The sequence below is a fragment of the Peromyscus maniculatus genome, chromosome 11 (assembly GCF_049852395.1).
Source record: "Peromyscus maniculatus bairdii isolate BWxNUB_F1_BW_parent chromosome 11, HU_Pman_BW_mat_3.1, whole genome shotgun sequence".
In the NCBI taxonomy this organism is placed as follows: domain Eukaryota; kingdom Metazoa; phylum Chordata; class Mammalia; order Rodentia; family Cricetidae; genus Peromyscus; species Peromyscus maniculatus.
In genome coordinates, this window is record NC_134862.1 from 41,861,952 (window position 1) to 41,887,976 (window position 26,025).

The 26,025-nt window shown below is 52.2% G+C and overlaps 1 protein-coding gene across 1 annotated transcript; it reads left to right on the forward strand.

The window, feature by feature from the left end:
- The first annotated feature begins 6,332 nt into the window (after positions 1-6,332).
- Nuak2 (NUAK family kinase 2) lies at positions 6,333-23,825 on the forward strand. Its single transcript, XM_042258126.2, has 7 exons — positions 6,333-6,689; positions 15,088-15,208; positions 18,354-18,505; positions 18,799-18,864; positions 20,258-20,377; positions 21,036-21,168; positions 21,803-23,825. The coding sequence occupies exons 1-7, from the start codon at positions 6,447-6,449 to the stop codon at positions 22,870-22,872; spliced, it is 1,905 nt and encodes a 634-aa protein (XP_042114060.2). The 5' UTR covers positions 6,333-6,446; the 3' UTR covers positions 22,873-23,825.
- Positions 23,826-26,025: the final 2,200 nt, after the last annotated feature.

The window sequence follows — 26,025 nt, forward strand, 5'->3', positions numbered from 1 at the left end:
TGAGTGGAATCCCTTAGGCTGCTCACTTTCCTCTTAAGTTCTTCTCCAGCCTCTGTGAACACAGAACCCGTCAGAAACTGAGCCGAACTTCCAACCCCCTTGCTTATGGACGGGCTCCCTCAGATCTTAGCTGTGGTCAGCTTTTCAAGAGCTCTGGTGACAGTGGCCTGTTATCCATCTTGCAAGGGCAGCCTCCTAATACCAGACTGTGCTGGCCTTATTCAGGCCCTGAGGAATGCTGGCTCCCACCTTCCTGTACCCAGGGCTAGGAGCTGCTGACCCAGCTAAAGAATGTGCTTTGTTTGGCGTTAGCATTCCAGGATCAGCTCGGGAGGCCAAGGGCTTGAGCAGGCAGCAAAAGCCAAACACAGAACAGAGAGGTGGCACTGGACAGCCCTCCCCCTCAATTCTGGATACATATCCCTTCTCTGTATTTCCTAGTCACTCTGGGTCTCCTCTGAATGGAGGCAGGGCCAGCAGGAAGAGAATATTCTCTCATTTTGAGGGAGGGGGACATTTATATGAATTGAAGCTACCGGGCCCTAAGCCCCACCTCAGAATCCCCACCTGCTGGGGAGCCTGGAACTCTCTACAGAACCATCTTCAAGTTCAGGGTTTCCTTAGACCAAGTGGACAGGGAAACTGAGTCACTGGTCCAGGTCATGTGGCCAGCAGACAGAAGAGCCCTGTGATTCCCACTCAGGCTGTGTGTCCCCTGCCTCATTCACATCAATTGTCCACACACCCAGCATCTAACCCGGGGCTCAGTGAAGGGGCATCAAGGTTGTGGGCATGGAGTGTCCAGGAAAGACAGGGGTCATTTTTCTTGTGCTCATCTCCGTCCATCATCAGTCTCGGGTGACTTATGGCAGTGATACCACACACAGAGTCAGTGGAAAGCACTCGGAATCTCAGGGGCTCATTAGAGGAATGCTATAACTTTTTTTTTTAAGACTTATTTATTATGCATACAGTGTTCTGTCTACATGTATACCTACTTGCCAGAAGAGGGCGCCAGATATGGCCAGAAGAGGGCGCCAGATCTCGTTATTGGTTGTGAGCCACCCTGTGGTTGCTGGGAATTGAACTCAGGACCTCTGGAAGAGCAGCCAGTGCTCTTAACTGCTGAGCCATCTCTCTAAGGAATCCTATAAATTTCAGCACCTGCCTAAGCGTAGACACCCAGCTTTTTAATCCCACAGAAGGGGCGTTACAGAACCTTAGAGATCAGGAAGAGGAAGTGGGCCAAGGGGCAAAAAAGGAGGAAGATCTTTGTACTCTACCATTAACAGTGAGGTGAGAAGTCCTTCACAAACCACTGACTGGGACCCCTAGAATTTAAAACTAACTAGACACCCACCCCTCAAAACTCCCAGCACCCAAAGCACCGTGTTTAGAAGCTTAACAATTACCATGTGGGGTAGATGACAGGCCCTATCTTTCCTCCCCGGACAGCCTCCTCCATGTCCCCCAGCATAGTTCTAGAGCCTTAGGCAAGTTCAACAATCGATTATCAGCTCTGAGCTTATCTTCCCTGTCCTCCAGCCTGGGTCAGATCACGGTGCTCAAGTGTCTGTTAAGTCCTTGTTGTACAGCCTCCCGCTACACACTTGGATCTCCGCCAGGACTGGCGGGAGGGGAGTTTGGGAAGATGGAAGACCAGCAAAAGCCCAAGCAGACAGGAGAACATTTGGTCCCAAAGCAAGCTCATGAGAGAGACAGGTGACCTGCTGCATACATGAACACAGAGCCTCAGGAGACTGGGCAAACCAGACTCCTCACCCGACCAAATCGGCAGACACTGACATTTCTGGTGCCCTCTGTGCGACCCAGTGGGGACAGGTTCTTCATTTGTCTGTGTCTTAGCTTACCCATCTACACGGTGGGGATAATCATATGCTGGTCCCTGGTGAGGGACGAGTTCACCAGGACAGGCCAGCTGAGGCTGTCACGATCCTTGTAGGACTTGCTAGAATTTTAGATGGTGTGTAGCTCACTGGCTCTGTCTTGTATTTCCAGAACTCATTTGGGCCCCACCAGAAAGTGCGATGGGGCGCAGCCATGATGTCAGGCTGAGCAGGTTTATTCGCCTCCAGCTGTGCTACTTTCTAGCTGGTGACATTATATCTAGGATGCTTAGAATTCGGGCTGGCGTGGGGATATATTGTGCACCCTAACAAAATTTGCCTGAAGAACAGAGGACAGAACAAGCGACTAGATTAAACATAGAGGCCGGACAGAGTGGCACACACTTTAATCCTAGCTCTCAGGAGGCAGAGATCTTTCTGGATCTCTGTGAGTTCAAAGCCACCCTGGACCACATGAGATTGACTCAGTCTAGGAGAGAAACAGAGCCAGGCAGTGGTGGTACATACCTTTAATCCCAATACTTGGGAATCACACTCCTTTAATCCCAGCACTTGAGATCTCATGCCTTTGCTTGGGAAACACACACACTTTTAATCCCAGCACTAAGAAGGAAGTGATGGCTGGGCGGAGAAAGGTGTATAAGGTGTGAGGAGACCGGAACTGAAGCCTTTTCAGGCCGAGGAGTCCTAGAGGTAAGACATGGCAGTGGCTTGTTCGTTCCTTTGTCTCTCTGATCTTTCAGAATTTACCCCAATATCTGGCTACGTTTTTTTTTTTTTTATTAAAAGACCATTTTAGAAATGTATGCAATAGGCTGGCTCAGCAAATGGTAGGTAGACATCATTATAACCACTGAGGCTAGTCACAGCTTCAGTCAGCCCACAAGCCCATCAATTCTCAGTTCAGCCAGGAGAGGGCAGCTTTGAGCCAGACATCTCAATTTCCTAGACTATAGTGTTTATCCAGGTTCACTAGATTCACACCTCCTAGTTTGGGAGAACCAGTTCTAACAGGCTGGTTCCTGTTCACACAATTCCACCAGCCTCTGAGAGGGCAAGGTTCACACATCCAGGCCTTACTGGCCACCACAGGGTGGGGTTAAAAGGTGACTGAGGACCGTAACTCATCTGAGCAATTCAATGACCAGCAAGCGTCTCTGGCTGGAGGTGGGTGGTGTGCTGAGACCCCGCCCCATCTGCTCTTCTCCCCGAGACAAAAGGAAGGAGAAGCTGAGAATCTGTACCAAGACCGTCCCAGGGAGGGAGCACTCTGGGATCCTTAACAGCTGTCAGTCACACAGAGAACAAGTCAATTGGCTTTCTCTGTTCCTTTCCCCACACGGAGACCCCCATTTCATACCTGAGACTAATCTAAGTCTCACCCACCCCTCAAGACCCAAGTGGCTTCCTCTGAGGCCCTCCCTTGAACTCCGGAGCCAGATAAATCCCAACTTTTCTGCCCTATACCTGCACTTCATACCACCTTGAGGCCCCCCGCCCCCCGCGCGCGCTCATTCCCCACCCCCACCCCCGCCCCCCTCCCCACTTCCTACCATAGGTTATAGCATAAACTGTGCACTTAACTTATTTCCCCTAATTATTAGTCATCCCCCAAGATGGGGCTGACACCTGCCTTCCCCGCCCCTTCCCCATTTCCCCTGCAGCAGAGCCTTGCTTCCTCCCATCTGTGGCCCTGCCTACACCCCACCCCTAACACAGGTCATAGCATCTCACTCTGAGGGGCTTTCACATCCCACCCAGTCCCCCAATAGGTAGCATCTTCAGGCTATGGAGTGCAAAGGACGGGAAGCACACTTTTCCCCAGTGAGTCCACAGGAGGCTTATCTTCCTCGAGAGCCTTTAAATAGTGAGTTGGTGATTGGGCGTGAGGGTGAGAAAACGTGCCTCCTCCTAGGGCTGGAGTGTGGAGCAGAGGAGACCAAGAGCGGATCGTTCAGCTGAGACATCCTGGCACATGCTATCCAAAGAACTAAGCTCAAGATTTGAGTCACTGAGCCACACCTCCCAGTCTCCCTATACAGAATGAAAGTTGATTTCCAGCACTCGGTTGTTCTATTCAGTAGCTCTTTAAATAGTTTTGTTGTTGTTGATTTGTTTATTTTATGTGTGTGAGTATTTTGCCTGTCTGTATGTCTGTGCAGCACATGTGTGTCTGGTGTTCTTAGAGGCCAGAAGAGCCCACCAGTTCTAGAGTTATAGCTGCTGTGGGCCAGTGTGTAGGTGCTGGGAATCAAACCCTGGTCCTCTGGAAGAGAAATCAGTGCTCTTAACTGCTGAGCTGTCTCGCCAGCCCCTGTTCGGTAGTTCTGATGGCCAGATCTGTTGGTTTGCCTCCACTGGACACCTAATCATTTGGTCTGTGTGAATCCACTGGACACCTTGATCTGCTCAGCAGCTCACCAGGTGTTGAGCATGATTAGAATAGTGAGATATATCTAGATTAAGTCTCTCTCTCTCTCTTTTTCTTTTGGTTTTTCCAGACAGGGTTTCTCTGTGTAGCCCTGGCTGTCCTGGAACTCACTCTGTAGACCAGGCTGTCCTGGTCTTATCGACATCCTCTTTCCTTTGCCTCATGAGTGCTGGGATTAAAGGTGTGCATCACCACCACCTGGCTTAGATTAAGTCTTAAAGGGAATCTTGGGCTCCTCTGAATAATTCTTTATCTGATGTTTGTTGATCCAGGTAGCTAATTGCCGTGAGTCCCTCAGTCTCGGCTTTAAAAGCCCTGTCTTTAGGAAGCACCTCCAAACTAGCCTTCTTCCATCTGAGCTAGGGGCTCCCTCACGTTCTCATGTCACTTGGGACTAGAACCCAGGTCTCCCAACCCCAAGCCTGCTCTTCTGTTACTGATGCTCGCTTTTCAGAGTCCTGATCTGTCTGGATGGGCGTCTAGGATCCGACACAGATTCGGATCGTAGACAGCAGATCAGATGAACTGTCTACTGGGCCTTTCTATTTTCACAGGTTTCTCAGAATGGGAAGGCAGGCTGGCAGAAGATAGAACATCAACCTAGGTATACAGTTCGTGGACGAACCAGATTTAGAGAAGGGAGGCCGGTTCTTGGTGAATCTTCTCTGGCTGCAGAGGGCTCCACGGCGGCATGGAGATACTGGTTATTTCCCTGGAAAGAGTCAAAAGGTGAGCAGCAGTAGAAAAATGGTTAAAAAACAACAAAACTTGATAATTGAAGGCTGGAGAGATGGCTCAGAGGTTAAGAGCACTGGCAGCTCTTCCAGAGGTTCTGAATTCAATTCCCAGCAATCACATGTAGCTCACAACCATCTGTAATGAGATCTGGTGCCCTCTTCTGGCCTGCAGACATACGTGCAGGCAGAACACTATACATAATACATTAAAAAAAAAAAAAAAACCAAAAAACCAACCAGATAATTGAGGATGTAGTCCTCTCTGGTCCTCTGCGAACCCTGAAGACACACAGCTGGGGATGAGGTCCTCCAGAGACAGGAGGGTGGGGAAGTCTCTTGTCCTGTGTTCTCTTCATTATAGGCCAGCACCTGAATCCCCGTCCTGTGGTTTTCTTGGCAGTTGGGTGGCCTTTGGCAGATGTATACTCACTCTCTACAACAGGAAAGGGGGTTATGGACCTAGCTTTCCAGGCCTCTCAAATGGAGTCAAATCTCATGCCCAGCCACCTGCTTAAAAAAAAAAAAAAATCACTGGAAGAAATTCTGGGACCAGGAAGCTCCTTACAGTACAGATTTAGGGACACAAGGTAGTATATGATGAGGTGGGTTTTTTTGTTTGTTTGTTTAATGAATGAAAATCTTAAAGACACCACTTCTTGAGGGAATCCACTCAACTCTATAAGTTCTTTTTTTTTTTTTTTTTTCTTTTGCAGAAGAGGTATGGACTTTCCAGGCCTGTTGGATTCCAGAATCCATTTAAGGTTGATGGAACCCAAGCCGAGTGAACTCGGAGGCTGGGCATTTTCCACGCGTGCTGAGCTGGAGTCAGCAGCCTTCATGTCATTCCGGCTCCTTATTCACTTTCTCCTTTCTATACCTGAAGAAGTTATCAAACCGCTTTACAGATTTTTGGCTTGGGAGAAGCAAATTTACTTGGGAGACGAAATAATACTTCAGGGCTCCCTAGTGCCCTCAGATTGTCCCTTGCCAACCGAGACCACAGCACAATAGAACAGGTTGGCGCCATTCAGAGGCAAAAGCAATTCGGAGAGCCTTCAAACATGAGGACCTGCACTTCAGTAGTAATTCGGCTCAGCCTCCTTTCTCGCATTCCTGGCCCTCGGGCCCGGGTGGGCGGGGCTCCATTCACACCTTTCCGCGCCTAGCCAAGGGGAGGGGGCGGGGCGGGACCCAGTGAGCCAATGAGAGAGGCCTTGGTCACACGTCGCCGGCAAGCGGGCCAATGGGGTCCGGGGGCGTGGCCAGGGCCTTTCCCCCTCGAAACGTTTTATAGCAATTCGGAACGTGAGGCTCTCGAGCGCGCTCGGGGACGGCTGTGACCTCCGGGCCCGCGGCTCCCCACGCATTGCTGCTGCCCGACCCCCTCCGCCTCGCCGTCCGTCCCGCACAATGGAGTCGGTGGCTTTCCCCCGGCGCCCGGGCCAGGCTCCCTCGGCCTGCGCCCTGACTGCCGAGCGCGCCCGGCCGCTGGCGGACGGGCTCATCAAGTCGCCCAAACCCTTGATGAAGAAGCAGGCGGTGAAGCGGCACCATCACAAACACAACCTGCGGCACCGCTACGAGTTCTTGGAGACCCTGGGCAAGGGCACCTACGGGAAGGTGAAGAAGGCACGAGAGAGCTCGGGACGCCTGGTGAGTGTCCCTCTCTGCAGCGCGCGCGGCTCCCCGGGAGCTCACCGCGCGTCCCTGGCCAGCCGTGTCCTCGGCCGGCCGAGTTGCCAGGCGCGCGCTTTAGAGGTGTCTGTCCGTGGTTTTCAGGGACAGTCAGTGGCTCGTGGACCTGAGAGCCTTAGCAGCACCAGATGCCTGTCGTTTGAGAAGATGGGGCTTAACTTGAATTTTCACTGGAACAAACTTCTACGGAGTAGAATGGAAGGAGGAAGTTGAAAGCACCAGATCTCAGTAGATGGATGAGGTGTGGAGATCGTTAACTCTGACTTGACACTTGGGTCCTTTCCAGGCGAGACTGAATCAAAGTTTCGTTATGATGGGCTTTGATTCTGGGAAATGTAAAACCAGGCTCTGGGGCCAGGTCCACTCTATCTCACCATGTCTATGGGCGTGAGGCCTTTTGGGGGAACTTATGTTGGTTTCATGAGTGTGAATTGCCATAGTAATCAGTAACTTTGAGCAAGTTCCTTCATTTCGGCATTCTGTTTCCCCTTCTGCAAAGACAGAGAGAACACAACCTGTCTCTCCCAAGCTGCTTGGAAGAGTGAATAAGACACAGTTGTGAATGCACGTGGCTCCTGATCATAGGTCTTGCATTGAGAAGGAATACTTCTATCTGGAAAGGCCCCTCCCTGAAAGGATAGCACATTTACCAAAAGTTACACGATAGTGGTTCTCCCACTCCAGTTCAGTGGACCTACCTAGGCATCAGCCGGGTACTAGTTTAAAATGCTCAGTCTCTCATTTCCCAGCAAGCAGAGTGTATGATAAAGGTCTATAATTGACATTTTAGCAAGCTTCGGAGCAGGTGGTTTCGCGATTCTATTTTGCTAGATCCAGTGAGTGCCGGTTGTGAGGGTGTGTGTGTGTGTGACCATAGTTTGCCTTATTGACTATGGCAGTGGTGCCCTCCCCTAACTGTTTGCTTTTGCAGCCAGTAGCTGGCTTGAAATCCAAGAAGTCATTTCATTGGTGAAGGAGAGTGGATGTTGGAGAAAGGAGTGGATTATGGCCCCATCAATAGGAGCAAGTATGTTTTTCCTGCTCAGGCCTGGCACAGTCCCCAGTGCCCGCTGCCAGGTTACAGCTATTGGGCAATCGTGTACTTCCTGGCTTTCCTTTCTTTCTCTTTCTACAAAGTGCCAGGGCCCCAGAGGCTCCAGGCTTGAGACAGCTGGGCCCAAGCTTTGTCAGGGGCTTAACTAGAAAATAGTTGCTGTGGCTTGTGCCCTGGGTCTCTTGTTGCGGGAAAATTGGGTGGAGGGAACTGGCGTAGCTGATAAAGTGAGATCAAAGTTCAGAGAGTCCATCAGCTCTTGACTGAGGTCACTGTCTTACACACACACACACACACACACACACACACACACACACACACAGAGAGAGAGAGAGAGAGAGAGAGAGAGAGAGAGAGAGAGAGAGATCACATTCAGGCCTCAGTGGCTCTTACATCAGTTCAGAGAGAATTCAGAAGGAACTCCCAGGTTCATGTGTCTTGCTGTGTGCAAGGAGCCAAGATCAGCAAATGTGAAGTGTGCTCTGAAACTCCCCAATCAGACCACCCAGGATTGCTGCTGAGAGTTTGCTCAGGGTCCCCCCACTTTCTTGGAAAGCAACCCTCTGCTGTGCTAATGATTTCTCAATCCTGGAGCGATGCCCTCATTCCCACACCCATCCCTACATCTTGACTGTTCTCCCTAAAGAGAGACCTGATGCTCGGATGTGTCCGTGGGGGAGAGGTGGTATCGACATGGGGCTGCTTATGTCTTCCCCAGATGGGCTGAGATTGGCGAGGGGGGGGGGCTCAGTTCGCAGGAAAGCCTGCTGGGTGACGTCCATCTGGAATTCCTCACCTCATCTCTAGCTCACCACTTGCAGAGATGGCTAGGGGGGTCCCTCGGGATTATCTGCAGGGAAGGACGGGGAGGTAGGGCTACTGACTGCTCCGGGATGGCATCAGAGGAAAAACAAATATTTGCTCTGGATCTCAGACACATTCCTGGTATCCAAATGACATTTCCTCCTGCGGAGTCTCCCATCTCCCCCAACCAACCCCTCTCCCTAAAGAGAAAAACACCTGCTGGGGTCCCACCAAAGCCTTTGGTCTGATCTGCATGGAAGTCTCACTCCCTTCTAAGGGGTGCCATGAAGGGCGGGAAGGGAGCCCAAGTGAGTAGTTCTATGGGGTCTCAAAGCTCCTGCTTCTTTTACATTACCAATTGTTTAGTAGGTTTTAAAACATGGGGAATCTGCTTCCTTCGTTGACAGATGAGGGATCTGAGGTCCAGAAAGGAGTAGTGATTTGTCTTCTGGCTGGGTACTGGCAGATCTGCAACACAAGCTCCAGACTTGTCCACCCTAGGTCTTGGATGACCAAGTGCTGAGTCTTAGTCTAGCAGTTAGCTTTGAGATGAGCCTGGGCTTGCCGAGGTGCTTTGTCATCCCATCGGCTAGCTCCAGCTCCCTTCCCAGCACGCCAGGCAGTGTTTAGAGTGGAGAAGTCACCGGGACCCTTCCCCCTCTCAATACTGTGCTGAGGGACTGTGGGGGAAGGAAGGACACTATATCCCTGCAAAGGGTCAGATTGTGTGCTTCCCACTGCTTACCAGTTGTGTGACCCCCCTTCCTCAGTATCCCTGTCTGTAAAATGGGGATTATAATAATTCCTGTGTTGTGGGTTTCTCCTGGGATTAAATAAGATAATATCTGTAAATCTTAGCACAGTGGCTAACACACATCGGGTTTTTTGATCCAGTAAGGGCAGCATTGACCTAGGGACTCCTCTTCTGGGCCTCTCCTGACCCAGTAAGGAGCATGGATTGTGCTCAGTCTTCTTGAGTTGAACCTCCATGGCCTCTGCTTTGTTCAAAGCCCTCATCTCTCATTCAGCCAACTTCAGAGAAGGACTCCTGCTGGCCAGCAGCCAAAGGCTGGTTGGGCAAGATGCTGTCCTCCCAGCCCCTCCTGCACCTGCCTGCTCAGCAACAGGGAGGGAGGCTGGAGGCGACTATTGTCCTTGGGACCCAGCCAAACCACACAAAAGGGCTGGGCAGGGAAGCTCCTTGCTCAGGAACCTGGCAGAGTGGGCAAGGAGGAGGTGGCATTATATAGGACTAGGGGAGATGGCCTACGTTACCCACAGAGCCTCTTCCTGATTCCTGCCTCGTTCTGGGTAGAGTGGCAATCCCCACCTCAGCGGGGGGCCGCCTAACCTAATCTCTCCCGCACTATCTAAGTGGGTCATCGTCCAGCTCCTTGCCCGCTTCCCAGACAGCAGCTTCTCCATGAAAGGCCAGAGAGGAGTCAAGGATGCTGGCTATGACCAGGGATGCCCAACTTGTACCATCTCTCTCAGCACCCAGAACCAGCGTTTCTGCCCACCCCCACCCTCTTCTTTTTTCTTCTAAAACTTTTTGATCACCTTCTGAATACAGATCATTCCCAATCTGAGCTCTGGGAGAGAGGAGGTGTTTACCAATGGGGCCCCAGCACCACCTCCTCAGGGTGCTGGCAAAGAGTGGGCACATTTTAAGTGGGAAGGAATGGCACACAATGTGGCCTATGGCAAGACATGGGCAGGCCCTTCTCCAGGGATGGGAGGCAGGGCTGGACTCCTCCAAGGAGCTTTTGTCTTCTGAGATACTAGTGTCTCCTCCTGTCCTGTGCATGAAGGAACGTTGGAGAAGTCAGTTTGTCTTTCTGAAGTGTTCACTGCTTACAAATCAGGTCGGGGAATTAGCTTTCCTGACTTTACCAACTTGCAGAGCTTTGGGGGGAACAAGAAAATTCACCTGGATGATTAATTTCAGCAGGAGTTATGCTCTGGCAGTTAACACGGCTAAGCACGGTGGTCTTGTAACAGTCCTTGTATGGCACCTTCCCGACATGGCAGTGACCCATTTCCGAAGAAGCTCTACACAGAATCCTGGAGCATGGAAGGGAACTCAGAGCTCCACCCTGGTGTGCCTGGACTGTCCTAGCCCACTATCTTAGCTGAAAACCTCACCCAGTTTTCTCCTGGGCTGGTTTCCCATGCCCTTCCCAGTAAAGAAAGCCACTTTCCAGTGCCCGCCCCCGCCAAGCTCTTCCACTAGTGAGGGGGTTAAAACTAGATAGCCCAGGAGTGAAGAGAGAGAGAGAGAGAGCTCAGCAGTTAAGAGCACTTGCTGCTCTTGCAGAGGACCTGAGTTTGGTTTCCAACACACATGCGGCTGCTCAGAACCATCTGTAACTCCAATTTCAGGGGATCCAGTACCCTCCTCTGACCTCCATGGGCATTGTTTGCATGTGGTGCACATACATGGCACACTCATTTGCATAAAATAAAAATAAATAAATCTAAGCAACAAACAAACTAGACAACCAGTTACCCAGGTTATCCTAGTTTTTATGTGCCTTGAGTTGCATGGCTTCAGACAGACAAGTGTGAATCGGGTGCCTGGACTCACAGGGTTTGCTTAGCCAGCCATGTGTTCGTACACAGCATCATCATTGGGCTGGTTTCTCCTTCTGCCTCAGAGTGTGGTGGCCAATAATAATAATAAATTAATAGTAAATTGATTTGGTGTGGGTAATCCACAGAGTAAAAAGACAGAGTTAATAATTGTGTCTGGGGGCTGAAGTGATAGCTCAGTGGTTAAGAGCACTAGCTACTCTTCCAGAGGACCTGGGTTCCATTCCTAGCACCTACACTGTGGGTCACAACCATCCATAACTCCAGTTCCAGGGGATCTAATAGCCTCTTCTGACCTCTCTGGGCACCAGGCACACACATGGTGCACATACATATACATGCAAACAAAACACACAGACACATAAAATTAATAAATTTACAAAATTAAAAAAAAAATATTGTGTCAGGACAAAGAGATGTCCTGACATGGCCCAGCATGTGGCCATCCTCCCTCTGGGCTTGGGTATCTGTCTTTAGATGGTACCCTCTTCCTAGGCTTCAGTCAGCTTACTTTTATCCTAAGGGACAGTTGCCAGTTACCTTGCAGGTGAGAACAAAGGTCCCTAGGAATTAGTTCTTGTAACTGAGGTGGACTCCACCCAGGCCTGGGAGGGAGAGGAGCGGGGGAAACCCTATCTGGTCGCTGGTTCCTGCAGGCAAAGATCACCCAGGGACTTGGCCAATAGGTATGTGTAATGAGAGTTCACTAGTGTACAGGTGGTAAAGGCCTTTTTGCACACGGGGCCCTTTCTAGCCAAAAGTGGTACTAGGTCTAATTGACGTTGACATGCCAGGGCTGGGAGAGTTTAGGAACAGTGGCCGAGCCCCACCGAGGCTGAATCAGTCCTTCTTGTCTGTCACCCTTCTGAGAACATGCCTCCTCTCCTTCCTGGGATCTCTTAGGACCCACTGTGGATAACTAGGGGTTCAGCAGCCTACTCCTGGTCCTCTCCTGTCTTGTAAGAGAATAAAACGGGGGCGGGGGTAGAATTTCAGGTTTTCTAAGGTTAGAAGAAGCAGGTCTTGAGGTTTTACTTGTGTGCCCACTGACCATACCAAATACTCCTAGCACCCTCAAAATCTGTTTGGGGAACTCATTTCTTTTCACCTTTACCACCCTTAGAACTCTGTCCCTAAGCCTGTGGTGTCCGCTCAGTGTGCACACAACTGTGTATCTAACGTCCGCCTAGACTTCGCCTGGGTGCATTTTAAGCTCTCAGGCATTCGTAGTTGTCTACATAGTGATGTGTGTGTTTACACATGACTGTTTTTCCTACCTCCTAATATATTTTTTTATAGCTCTTTGTCTCTAAAGAGTTCACAGTCCTTTACTCATGGTCTGATTTTATGAACAAAGACTTACAGAGGAGAGAGCGAGCCACGCCGTCTCTCCTTCAGGGTGAGAAAAGTGGTGTGGAGAAGTGTGTGGGAGTACACCTCAGTGCTGAATGCAGGAGGGGTGTCTCCAAGTTGAAGGAGTATCACGGCCCGTGCCCTGCTCCCCTGGGCTGCACCCAGTTCTAAGCCCGGGGGTTTTTCTGCCTGGCTCCTTAGGGAGACATTAGTGAGGCTGGAGCAGAAGGTTGCAGCAGCCAGATCCCCACATCTGCAGCATCCCCCTGCATTGGGCCTCTCGGGGATGAGGCTCCATGGTGACCATCTGCCATTGTCCCCCGTGCCCTGCTCCGGGGAGGGCTGAGAATGGGGCCTGCCCCCTTTCAGCGATGCAGCTTTAGGGCAGGATGGGGTGGAGGGCACGCCATCCAGGGCCCGTTGCCGGGGTGACCGGGCTGTGGGCATTGTGAGCAGCGCCTCTGACAGGATTAGGGTTATTCCACATTCTTGTCAGATGGGGAGTGCAAGCCCAAAGAGCCCACTGTCCCGAGAGCAGAAACCATTGTCTACCTCCAGAGCCTGTGAAAGGGTGGATTAGAGGCCCCACCCCCTTGAGCTGGGGTTTCCTTTCTGGCTCCTTTTGAATCCAGAGGGGAGGCCAGCCCTCCTGGGAAATTGAATGGGGAGCTGTTTACCTCAGTCTGGGCCTTCATATTTCTCATCACTTGTGTGAAGAGGAAGTCTTGTGTTTACCATTCTGTTGGTGTCCTTGGCCAGAACTTGCCAGGAACTGCCTGGCCTGGGACACCCAACACTCACCCAGACTCTGCGGGCCCCTGGCATTTGTACAGCTCACTTCCCGGCAGCAAAGCGCCCCAGACTCCTGAGTCCAATCAGTTTTATTTCCCAGAAAGGCAACTGAGGCTCTGAGAGGGTGGGACTTGCCCGAAGCCACCAGAACAGAACCTGAGAGTCGGGCACCCTGGGTCCCGGCTCTATGGTTTCCCATGAGTCTCCCTGGCTGTGCCTTGTCCGAGAGCTGCCACTGAATGCTGAGGATCAGGGAGACTGAGGCTGTTAGGTGCTGAGCTGCAGCGTCTCTGTTTCCACTGTATCGGCCCTTCCTGAGGGCCCCCCACACCAGCTGGAGGGGTCGATCACTGCATGTCCCACCTCTACAGAATGAGACACTAAGTCCCAGAGGACTGCCTATCTAGTTTGTTTTATTTATTGGTAAGGAAGGGGCATTCCTTACCTGGACTTCAAAGACTGCTCTGTGCAGGGTGGTTCCTTTGTTTTTCGGTGATCTTTTTAATTATGGCAAAATACATGTATAAAATTTGCCATTTTAACTAATTTTATGTGTATAACTCACCAGCATATTGAATATATCCACAATATTGTAAACATCACAATAAAAATAGCTTTCTTTAATTTTTTTATGTAATGTGTCTGGGTGTCTTCTCTGGATGTATGTTTGTGTATCTGCAGAGGGCATCTGATCCCTTGGGACTAGAGTTACAGAGTTGTGAGCTACCATGTGGGTGCTGGGAACAAACTCACATCCTTTGGAAGAGCAACCAGTGTTCTTAGCTGCTGAGACATTGCTCCAGCTCTAAAACCTTTTTTTTTAATCATCCCAAATAGAAGCTCTTTATCCATTAAATAATAACAACCTCCAATGCCATTCTTTAGCCCTATACTCCTGGTAACTCTTGACCTATTTTCTGTCTACCTCATAAAAGTGGACCTCATAGTATTTGTCACTCTGTGTGACTAGCTTATTTTGCTGAGTATACCTTCATGGTTCAGCCATCTTATAGTAGGTATCAGCATTCCATTCCTTTTTTCTGACTGATTAATACCAAATTTTGTCTATCCATTCACCTGTTGATAGGCATCGGGGTTGTTGTAATTTTTGGCTAGTGTTTGGTTGTTTATAACAAATTGGAGTGCAGGACAAAAAAGGACTGAACTCTGAATCAGGTTGCCAGTTGTGCTGGTCAGTGACTATGACTTAAAGGAAAAACATTTAGCCTCTTGGATTTCCAGTTTCTTCACCTGTGAATGAGAGTGAGGGTGCTTTATTTCGTTCCCAGATGTGAGGATCAATTTATTTACTAATAAATAGCAGTAAGTTGCTCTTCACTTTCTGATGTACACCAGGCCCTCTGTCTGGCATCAAGGACCCAGTGCTGAGTAAATAATCCCAGGTCCTTGTCCTTGGGGTGCACTGTGCGTATTCCACTTGTAAATCCTAAAGCATCAAACCTCACAGGTGTAGGCTGTTACTTCTTATTCACTGGTGGACTTTGAAAATGAGACCATTGGTCCATGCTGCTTCCTGCTGGATGGACTGCACTGGGCCCAAGGGAGCAAATTCTCTAGACAAGGCCATCTCCAGTTTCCTGTCACCTGCCCTGGTACAGGTGGGTGGCTTCTCTTGGTACATTCTGTGGTTTACGTTGCTGCTACAGGCAGAGTACCAGGGTCAGGGCTCATGGAACATCCTCAGGGATGCCTCTGCCTACTAGGCCTTTCTCCTTAATCTTGGGCATCCTCTTTTCCCAGGTGGCCATCAAGTCAATCCGGAAAGACAAGATCAAAGATGAGCAGGATCTGTTGCATATACGGAGGGAGATTGAGGTCATGTCATCACTCAACCATCCGCACATCATTGCCATCCATGAAGGTATAGCAGTGGGACATTTGGAACCGGAGGCCATGGATCTGTGTGTGTGAGTGTGTGTGTGTGTATGTGGTATGTTTGTATGTGTGTGTGAATGTGTATATGTGTGTGAGTGTGTGTGAGTGTGTGTGTGTGTGTGTGTGTGTGTGTGTGTGTGTGTGTGGTATGTTTGTATGTGTGTGTGAATGTGTTTATGTGTGTGTATGTGTGTGAACGAGTGTGTATATGTGTGTGTACGTGTGTGAATCAGTGTGTGTGTGTGTGTGTGTGTGTGTGTGTGTGTGTCTGTGTGTAGAAGTCAGAACTGCTAACCTAACATAAAGAAGTAAACATGAGCCCAATGGTACATGCCTGTAACCCCAACTGTGATGTCTGTAACCCTAACCCCAGGAGGCTTGAGACAGGAGGAATATAGATTCAAGACCAGCCTAAGTGGCATAACAGGACCCTGCTTTAGATAAATACATTACTCAAACAAACGAAGTTCTTTTAAGAAAGAAGAAGTTAAGAATGAGGAAGGCTTTAGAGTTGCAAAAGCTGGATTCAGAACCCTGCCAGATGCCTCGGAACACTCATTAAGAACTGGGCCTTGCTGCACATGGTGGCGCACACCTTTAATCTCAGCACTTGTGAGTTCGAGGCCAGCCTGGTCTACAGAGTGAGTTTCAGGACAGGCTCCAAAAGCTACAGAGAAACCCTGTCTTCAAAAACCAAAACCAAAAAAAAAAAAAAAGAAGAACTGGGCCTTAGTTCCTCTTTACAAAACGGAATACTCCCATTTACATCACAGAGTGGTTGCAAATATCTAACTGGGTAGTGTCATCGAGTGCTCCATAACTGGAAAAGCTGTAGGTTTGTTTGCGTGTTTATAGATAGCTAGGGTCCTAACTAGAATCCCACACTTGCTAGGCAAATGCTGTAGATTGAGCTGCGTCCTCACCCCAGATTGCAAGCCTTTTGTCCTTGTTATTACGTTTTTCCCTAATAGCACTGCCTCCCAACCCCATGAGATCCTTAGCAACCCAGGGGAGGCTGAAATGCCAGAGCCTGCACCTGCCTGGGGTGTGTGGGTGCTGCTCCTCGCTCGTCTGTTAGCCAGGCCTCCTGAAGTCATCCTGTGTCCCTGAGTCACTCCCGCCATGGGCTTCCTCTGCCTCTTCTTGTCTCTCTTGGCCTCCTCTCCTCCTCTGACATCAGCTCTGGCTTGGTCACTCTGGCTGCCCTCCTCCCTGTGGCCCAGACAACGTCGTGAGCAGGACAGGATGACGAGGGAAGAAGGGAGAACACCCTCCCACGTACACCTGTCTGCTTCAGGTCTTTACGTAACATCAGCTAAATGGGATCTCAGGGACAGCGGGAGGGGGGCGGGGGAGAGGTGAGCCTGGGGATTCGTCTAGAGTGTTCTTCTGTCTGAAGGTTCCTGGTGGGAAGAACAGAGACGTCTCTACTCTCCTGTTTATAGGAAGAAAAAGGGCGACGCTATTGTTATGACCCCGTGACTTGAGCCTGTCCCACGAGGAGCCCAGACAGCTGGCTGAGAGGGCTAATTGTATTTCTCTTTTCTTCCCTCCGGGAATAGTGGGCAAGCCAAGCTTGGTGATTGGCAGTGTGCGTGCGTGCCCTCACATGCACGAACCTGTGTATATATGAATTCTCTCCATACCCAGTTTCCATTTGGGTCTGAGAACGGAGCTGATGCTCAGGGTGTGTGTGGTGTGTGTGTGTGTGTGTGTGTGTGTGTGTGTGTGTGTGTGTGTGGTGTGTGGTGTGTATGTGTGTGTGTGGTGTGTGTGTGTGGTGCGTGGTGTGGTGCGTGGTATGTGATGTGTGTGTGTGTGTGTGTGTGTGTGTGTGTGTGTGTGTGTGTGTGTGTGTTGATGGTGCAGACACAGGACATTACAGTCACTGGGTGTCCGAAGGGTTCCTCCAGATTCATCTCCATCTTGCTATAGGGCTTTAGTTGATTGGGGCTGTGGGAATGCTGGGACAGACTTCTAATGTCAGTGTTCCCCCAAATGCGCCACGCCAGCTCCTTATCTTCGTTTCCTAGCATAAAGGTTGCCTATAACCTGAGACCCACATGTGTGGTGTCTCAGTCAGGTGCCCCTGAGAGCCTGGGCCGCCATGCTCACCCGGAAAGCCACGCTGCAAGCCTTCTTCTGGCCTGGCCGCTGACACCTGGGCGTGGGGACTCCTCCCTTAGCTCCTGCTCAGAGGCTGGGCAGCAACGGCTCTGGGGCTGGCCGAGCGAGCCAGACTCCTAGGACTCGTTTCACACAAGATGCGCGTCATCGACAAGCATGTCCTGACACAGCCTCTGAAGGGCCAGCGGGAAGAGCTGGTTATTCTCTCCTTTTCTAGAGGACGGGAGCCAGGACAGTCTGGTGGTGAGACGGCCCCTCCTACACACGGAGATGGGCTAACTGCGGTGGGCTGAGCGCCAAGAAGCCAGACAGCCAATTAATTACCCCATATTTATTGATTGCCGCCGCGTCTCAGGCCATACGCACTCTAGCCCTGGGCACTCTGAATGGGAGTGAGGACTGTCTCAAGTCGCCTGTCACAAGGCAGGTCTCAGTCTTCAGAGTTGTACATGAGGACGCCGAATGCGGTGATGGGTCTTATTTTCTGAGCACTTTCTTGTGCGTCAGATACTGGGCCAGCAGGAGCTGCCGCTGATTTCTTAGCTGTTTCTTGCCACAGTCCTGTGAGGTTTCTGTTATCGTCTGCCCTCAGAGGAGGAGACGAAGGCACAGTGGTGTGACAGTTTGTCGAAGTTCACCTGGTGACTCTGCATTCTCGCGGATAGATCTAGTAGAGACTTGACGCAGGTCGTAAGATGAAGAAGGATAGGGTCTGAATCAAAGAGCCCCGCTTTTGACCCCCAGCAGTACATCTTTGCCCTCCCGGGAGTTTGCAGAGTCCTCCAAAGCCTAACCTTAGCCACCGACCTCGCTCACTCGCTCGCTCGTCCTAGAAGATGCTGAGCCTCAAAGGCTCTTCTCCCACCCTTATTTGCTGCCCTGAGGCCCCTGTAGCAGGCAGTCCAGAGGGAGGTCCTATCTGGCTTGAGGCCGTGGAGGAGACGGTGACCCACAGCGGGTCAGTGCTCTCTGGGAGGCCTGACCGTCTCACTTCCCCTCTCCAGTGTTTGAGAATAGCAGCAAGATCGTGATTGTCATGGAGTATGCCAGCCGGGGTGATCTGTATGATTACATCAGCGAGCGGCCACGGCTGAGCGAGCGAGACGCCAGGCATTTCTTCCGACAGATTGTCTCTGCCCTGCACTACTGCCACCAGGTGGGTGCCCACTGGTCCCAGCTGTGTTTGGGGGGAGGGGGTGCCTCTGGGGCTCTCAGGCTGGTTCAGACCAGGAAGGCTTCTGGACTCTCAGACCAAGGGATGCCGGTTTCTCTGCCTTTGTCCTCTTAGCCACAGAAGGGCCTATGGTTTCTTGAACTGTGCCAGTGAATTTATGTATCCCCCGCACGCCTGTGCGCAACTCTGTGTTAATTCCACTTCCTAGACTAGGTCCCCGTCTCCTTTCCCTTGGCTGGGGACATTCCCTGACTCGGTTGCCCTTCCTCTTCTAGAACGGGATTGTTCACCGTGATCTCAAGCTGGAGAACATCCTGCTAGACGCCAATGGAAATATCAAGGTGAGCATCACTTCTAAGAGCTTCCCTGTCCCACTCCAGGTGTTCTGTTCTGTCTCCAGTCAAGTAGCTGCAAGTGCTTAGGGGTCCCTGAAGTTAAGTTAAGCAAACCCTGGACCTCAGCCATCATCCATCCCAACACTTCCTTCATGGATGGGGCACTGAGCCCCCAGAGGAAGATCCCCGTCCCCCAGTGACTGGCAGAGGTTGGTTAGGCAGGAATCGAAACAAAGTCTCTGCCTTTCAGGCCGGTGCCTTTTTTGATGTCCCAAGGGTGGCAAGGGTCTAATCTGGGGGCAATTTTTACTCATGACTTTGGGACCAACAGGTACTGAGCCTAGTTCCCCTTGCCTGTGCGTTATACACGAACCTGCGTACACAGTTTAATCTGCTGCGGTCAACAAGACCCATCTTCCCTCGTTGGTATCACTTTCTGTTTCCCACAATTGCTGGATTCCCATGCTGAAGCAGCCAGATTCCTATCAGTCAGAAGTTCATGCCAGGGAGATAAGCCAGACTCTGGAGGCTGGAAGGGAAAGGCGCAGAGAGCCGACTTTGGTGACAGGTTAGCCTGTCAAACAGCTGGAGAGGTGACACAGGCCGACCCTGCTCGGAATCTACCGGACCCAGGACAAAGGTCACTCCGTGGCTGCTGGCCTGTGTGTCCTGAGATATCCCGGTACTAAGTCTGTAGCCCTCAGCCAGTTCCTGAGGCAGGTAGGTTCCTTTGATGCTGGCAGGAGGAGGAGGCCAGAGGCAGTAAACACGCACACATACTAGACAGGCGCACAGACTCTGTTGGTACCAATCATCAACGTCATTATAGGCTCCCCTGGCAACGGCTTGATAAGACGCCAATAAAGCTATAAGCAAAGGAGCCAGAGTTTCCTAAACAGCCCTCCCCACCCTGCGCACATGACCCTTTGATGGGGTGAAGGGTCAGTAGCTCCGGGGTCCTTGCCTCCACCCCTAGCTAAGGATAGGTAGGAAAGAAGAGGATGGCCTTAGAACCTCTCAGGCCCCTGAAGTCACACATCTCAGGGAGTCCTTTGAGAAGATTCCATCTTCTGGGCTTCAACCAGGCCTGACCTTTGCCCTCTCCTCTCCTCTCTCTTCTCCCCTCCTCCTCCGCCCCTTGACCATGCATGTTCACCCTGGGTTCCTGTCCAGATGTGGGCAGAGGTGAACCCTTCGCTCAGAAGGGCAGCTTAGGCTTCACATGGTCACTGGGTCAGGGCCCTCGCTTCCCTGTCGAGGGCCTAGGGCACTGTCTTTCAGGACCTGAGCTATGAGATGTGGGTTGGGAGTCCCTTTCCCCAGGATTTGGAGAGAGGATGGCCAAGAGCTGTGAACCACCCAACCTTGGGCATGACCTGTGCTCGTCCCATCCCTACAGATTGCTGATTTTGGCCTCTCCAACCTGTACCACAAAGGCAAGTTCCTCCAGACGTTCTGTGGGAGCCCTCTCTATGCCTCGCCTGAGATCGTCAACGGGAAGCCCTATGTGGGCCCAGAGGTAAGAGCTCCCCTCCTGCCAGCATCCCTGAGTCTGGGTCATGCAGGTTGAGCTAGTTTGCTAGGTACGTCCTTTTGCAGAGCACAGAACTCAGGCCCCTGCAGGCAATGATTTGCCAAACCTTGAGGCAGAAGTAGAAAGCTGTCATGAGGTCCCCTGGTATCCTGTCTCATTGATTGATTGATTTTTGGTTTTTTCGAGGCAGGGTTTCTCTGTGTTGTTTTGGTGTCTGCCTTGGATCTCGCTCTCACTTAGTAGCCCAGGCTGGCCTCAAACTCACAGAGATCCCCCTAGCTCTGCCTCCCGAGTGCCGGGATTAAAGGTGTGCGCCACCACCGCCCGGCCCTGCTGTCTCCTTCTTGTCTCCTGGCACTCAGTCCAGCCGCCCCACCTTGACCCAGAAGGATGACGAGGGCCTGGCCACTGCTCCTACGCTTATGGTTGTCCCTCCCCAGGGAAGTGACTGGCAGTATCCTTCCCCGTGAGCCCCGATCCCTCTGCTGCCTCCCTGTGTCACCTCTGGTTACACGGGGGAGGTAAGAGGAAGCCTTCACTGTGGCCTTGACATCTTCCATCGCGTTGGAGATCTGGACGGCGGCCCTCCCGTCGGGGGCACGTGCTGTGTCTTTGCTGAGCGCCCCTCGCCTCTCTCTTCCAGGTGGACAGCTGGTCTCTGGGAGTCCTCCTGTACATTCTGGTGCATGGCACCATGCCCTTCGATGGGCAGGATCATAAGACACTGGTGAAGCAAATCAGCAGCGGGGCTTATCGTGAACCCCCAAAGCCGTCTGGTGAGTGAGAACTGCGGGCAGGCTGGGAGCGCGGGGTGCACTGTCTCTGTCCTTGATTCCTGAGACAGTGACTAGACAGTGGTGATGGTGATGATGAAGGTCGCAGCCCATAGGAAGATTAGGATGCACCCCACTGTTCTCTGCAGTCTGAGACGGCTGAGGAAGCGGGGAGCTCTCTTCATTATACGCTTGCTTTAGAAGTGCTTTCGGGGGTCCAGCCCAATCCTGTTTGCTATAGTTATATTGCTTCTTATTGCCTTTGCCCTCCTCCTAAGAAATCTGCCCTTTCACATATGATGAAGAGTAGGAAGATGCAGGTGAGAAGAGCCTTGCTTTATCTTTGAGCACAGTCCCTGTCCTCAGAGGGAATTTCAGTAGAGAAGGAAAATACCGATACAGAAACAAGGGCCAATAAAGAGAGCTTGTGGGACAGAGGCAATGGGCTGAGTCTGCCTGGAAAAGTTGGCCTAGGGAGTGGGCCTGCACCTGTATGGAACCCAAGGAGGGAATGTACTGATCTAACCCAGAAACATGAGCAGCAGCAGCGTCTGCGCTCAAGTGAGACAGGCCTGCGATAGAGGACCTTGGGTGCCATCGCACTATCCAGCTGAAGCCCCTGCCCTTGTTTCTACAGATGCCTCTGGCCTGATCCGCTGGCTGTTAATGGTGAACCCTACCCGCCGGGCCACACTGGAGGATGTAGCCAGTCACTGGTGGGTCAACTGGGGCTATACCACCAGAGTTGGGGAACAGGAAGCTCTGCGTGAGGGTGGGCACCCTGGTGGTGACTCTGGCCGGGCCTCCATGGCCGACTGGCTCCGCCGCTCCTCCCGCCCCCTCCTGGAGAACGGAGCCAAGGTATGCAGCTTCTTCAAACAGCACGTGCCGGGAGGCGGTGGAAGCCCTGGACCCGGGCTGGAGCGGCAGCATTCTCTCAAGAAGTCCCGTAAAGAGAACGCCATGGCTCAGACTCTGCAGGGTGACCCAGCTGAGGATGCCGCCCCTCGCCCTGGCAAAGGCAGCCTCAAGCTGCCAAAAAGCATTCTCAAGAAGAAGGCCTCTACCTCCTCAGGGGCGGTACAGGAGGACCCTCAGGAACTCAGCCCAGTGCCTGATCCCCCAGGGCAGCCTGTCCCCGCCGTAGCCCTACTCCCAAGGAAGGGTATCCTCAAGAAGTCTCGGCAGCGTGAGTCCGGTTACTATTCCTCTCCAGAGCCCAGTGAGTCCGGGGAACTCTTGGACGCTGGTGATGTGTTTGTGAATGGGGACCCGGTGGAGCAGAAGTCTCCACAAGCTCCAGGGCTCCTCCACCACCACCACCGCAAGGGCATTCTCAAACTCAACGGCAAGTTCTCACGCACAGCCTTGGAAGGCACCAACCCTAGCACCTTTGGCTCCCTGGACCAACTGGCCTCCCCTCACCCTGCAGCCCGGGCCAGCCGCCCCTCGGGGGCTGTGAGTGAGGACAGCATCCTGTCCTCCGAATCCTTTGACCAGTTGGACCTGCCTGAGCGGCTCCCCGAAACCCCGCTGAGGGGCTGCGTGTCTGTGGACAACCTAAGGGGGCTTGAGCAGCCACCCTCGGAGGGCCTGAGGCGATGGTGGCAGGAGCCCCTGGGGGACAGCTGCTTTTCTCTCACAGACTGCCAGGAGGTGACAGCGGCCTACCGACAGGCCCTGGGCATCTGCTCAAAGCTCGGCTGAAGAGGAAGAGGCAGTGCCCCAGGTTGGGGTGGGCTCCGAGAGGGTTTGCAGAGGAACCCCGGATACGACTCCTGGGGACCCTGGGGGAGATAAGTGCATCGGGGGCTCCGTGTCTTCAGCCTGCTGGACCGGGAAGATGAGAAGGGAGGTGGTCATGATGTGGGAGGGAGTGGGAAGGACCCACAGAATCCAGGCTGCCAGGCTGCGGTAGTGGGGCCACAGAGACCGGAGGAGCCCCCGTGCTGAGTCTACCTCCTTTGTGTCCGTCGAGTGTTAACCCATCCTGCACTTTCCCACCTGTCCCCCGCCTGTGTCGGGGTGCATCTTCACCCAAGCTCCTGTTCCCGCCAGCCACCAGAGTTAGAGCCCTGAAGTGCCAGGGGTAATCTGGAGTAGCCTTTCCTCCCTTATTTAAAGAGGGAGCAGCCGCTGGGTCCCATCTCCCGAACCGGAGCCTCCCAGAGTCCGTCACTGCTGTGGATCTCGGAGACCTGCAGAGGCCAGGGCTGCTGTCCGACTTCATCTCAAGGGGCCCAGATGCCTCCGGACCCACCTGAGACCTCAAAGACTGGAGCTTCTGCCTTGAAGCTGCTCTGCTGTCTACACTGTGGGTGGATGTGTCTATTTCTCAGGCTAACAGGACCTAAAATGTGCTGATTTATTTATTTTTTTCCTCTTTGTTTTTTTTTTTAAGTGAATTTTGCTGCTTTCAGTAATGTGAATGCTGTGTTCTGGGGAAAAACCACCGGGCCATTGAAGTTTATGTACAGAAGTGTTTGGCAGTGATCTCCCTCTCTAATGGGTTTGGGAGGAGGCGGGGCTGGCTTTTTCAAACTTCGGTTCTGAGCACTGGATTGGCTGTCTGGGCCCTTCACACCCGAAGCTGGCCACCCTCCCTCTTCTGTGGCCAAATAAACCTCAATCCATTAAAACTGGCATGATGAACTGGAAAACCAATCTCTGGTTCTCTTTGGTGACCTGGGTTCACATCTTTGAGCCTTCCTGTTCCTTTCCTCTTGGGCTGCCACAGGTAGGACACAGACTGCTTAGTCAGAATAGGACAAAGGGATTTGGAGGTGCGGCTGGGTGGTCAGAATGTTGTTTAATGTGGACTCGAAGTCCCTAGCAAAAGAAATAAAAAAACAAAACACAAAACAAAAAACCTTCTCCAAAGCGCCCAGTCCACCTGCAGGCATTCTAGTAGAAACGCCTTGGCTGGGGATCCCAGATTCTTCTTTGCTTCCCTAGTACTCAAGGAAGAAATGGGTCAGGTGGATCTGTCAGGCGGACTCCCTTCCCTAGCCCCCCTCCCGGTCTGCTCCCCTCCCCCACTGGCCGGTGCCCTGCCCCCTGAAGACCTGACCCACAGCTTTTCTTCCCTCTATAGAAACTCCCTTTTCCTCCAGTACTGAACGGTTTCTCGCCTGGCCCTCGTTCCCGAGTCTGGGTGGAAGTGAAGAATGCTTGGAATGTCCACCCTCCCTGGACGGCCCCTCGGCCCCCTGCAGAGCTGTCCCAGCAGCCTGTTCCATTGAGAAACTGCTGGACTCTGGGACTGGCTGAGAGGGAGGACCGAGGACAAAGTGCAGACCAGCCGCTGGTTAGCTTCGGTTCCAATCTGGCTCGCTCCCCACCCCCACCCCTGACCTACTCTGGTATTCGCCCCCTAATCTCCCCGTGCTGGCTGGCTCCAGTTTTCTAGCTAGACAGCCCACCTGTGCAAGGAGTATGGGGCATTTGCCAGATGAAGACTTGGGTCTCCCTCATTATACCTTGAGAAAGGTCACAGCCTGGGGACCGACAAGACAGGTAGGGCGGGTCCACCCTGGGAGTAAGGCAGGATAGTGAACGTATTGCTTGAGTGACAGCAGATGGGCCTGAGGTCCCAGGACTGGGCTAAGCTTGAGTAAACCCCAGAAAAACAGCCTGGGCCTTCACCCCCAAGAAGGGGTCGTCCCACTTTGGCGCATGCCACACCATGAAGGTTGTTTCCTCCCCTTTGCGGCCTGCAGCAAGCATGGGGTGTGCTGAAGTGTGGCAGACAGCTTTGTGTTGTGGTCAGGCTGGGGCAGGCAGTCCATGGGCTCACAAGAAAATTAAACTCAGTGAAAATGATTCAGGAAACACTGATGGGAAAATTAGGTGAAGGAAAGAAGTGCATCCTGGGAGATAATAGAGGCTGCCGTTGATTTTTATTTTATTTATTTGGTTTTGATGTTTGGTATCAAACTTGGAGCTGTGTTAGGCAAACATTAGATTACTGGGCTGCAATTCTTGTTTATTCGTGATAAGGCCTCAGCCTGCCACCTTATCCCTCCTCTGCCAGGACCAGCATCCCAGGCTTGTAGCATCCTCCTGCATCAGGTACTCCCTGCATAGTGCCCGTTCCATGCCCTCAAGAGCTCTGTTACATCCTTGCGAGTCTGGTATTATTTATCCTCATTTTGCAGAAGAAACAGACATTTGAAACCTTCATTCACATCCTGGGAACCCACACTTCAACCCCAGATCTGTGAAAAGTCACACCTTGGCGGACAGGGAGCCAGAGCCGCGCATACCAGGGAGCATCCGTTACATGCGGTGCTCTTGGCCAGGCACAAGAGCTGAAAAAATTTCCTCTCCTGGAAATGCCCTCCCTTGGTCTCCACAAGGCCCAAGAAGGAAATGGGGAAGATGAGGGAGAGGCAAAAGGAATTGGGGGGGGACGGGGACCAAAGAGGAGGCTGTGCCTAGTAGGAAATCTAGGTGTGGGATGAGGGCCAGAGGGGCCGCAGCACCTCACTATCTGGGTAGGAGCTGGGCCTGGTGGGCTGCTGGGGTGGTGGGGAACTTCGGCTTCCTGTGGATAGGATGAGGGGGTGAATGTGGGGAGACTCCCCCCAGAAATCTACACTTGGGCTGTGGATTTCATCTACACAGACCTTCCCCTCACCTGCCAGGACACTTCATACCCAAAGCATTCCCGAAAGCAGGCTCAGTGATGACGCTGGGCCCCAGGGGACGAGGCTGGAGCTGCAGGAATATTTAGTGCCACATCAGTGCTTCCGGAATGTGAACAACCCAGACGGGAGGGGGGGGGGCAGCTCCAGGAGATCACAAAGGCTTTCTGAATGCTCCCTGTCCCTGGGCTTTTCTTGAGGCCCAGGCCGGATC

Coding starts and splice junctions, on each gene's coding strand:
- Nuak2 (XM_042258126.2), top strand. CDS start 6,447: ATGGAGTCGGTGGCTTTCCCCCGGCGCCCGGGCCAGGCTCCCTCGGCC. Junction 6,690..15,087: donor GAGAGAGCTCGGGACGCCTG/GTGAGTGTCCCT, acceptor CTCTTTTCCCAG/GTGGCCATCAAGTCAATCCG. Junction 18,506..18,798: donor CCCTGCACTACTGCCACCAG/GTGGGTGCCCAC, acceptor TTCCTCTTCTAG/AACGGGATTGTTCACCGTGA.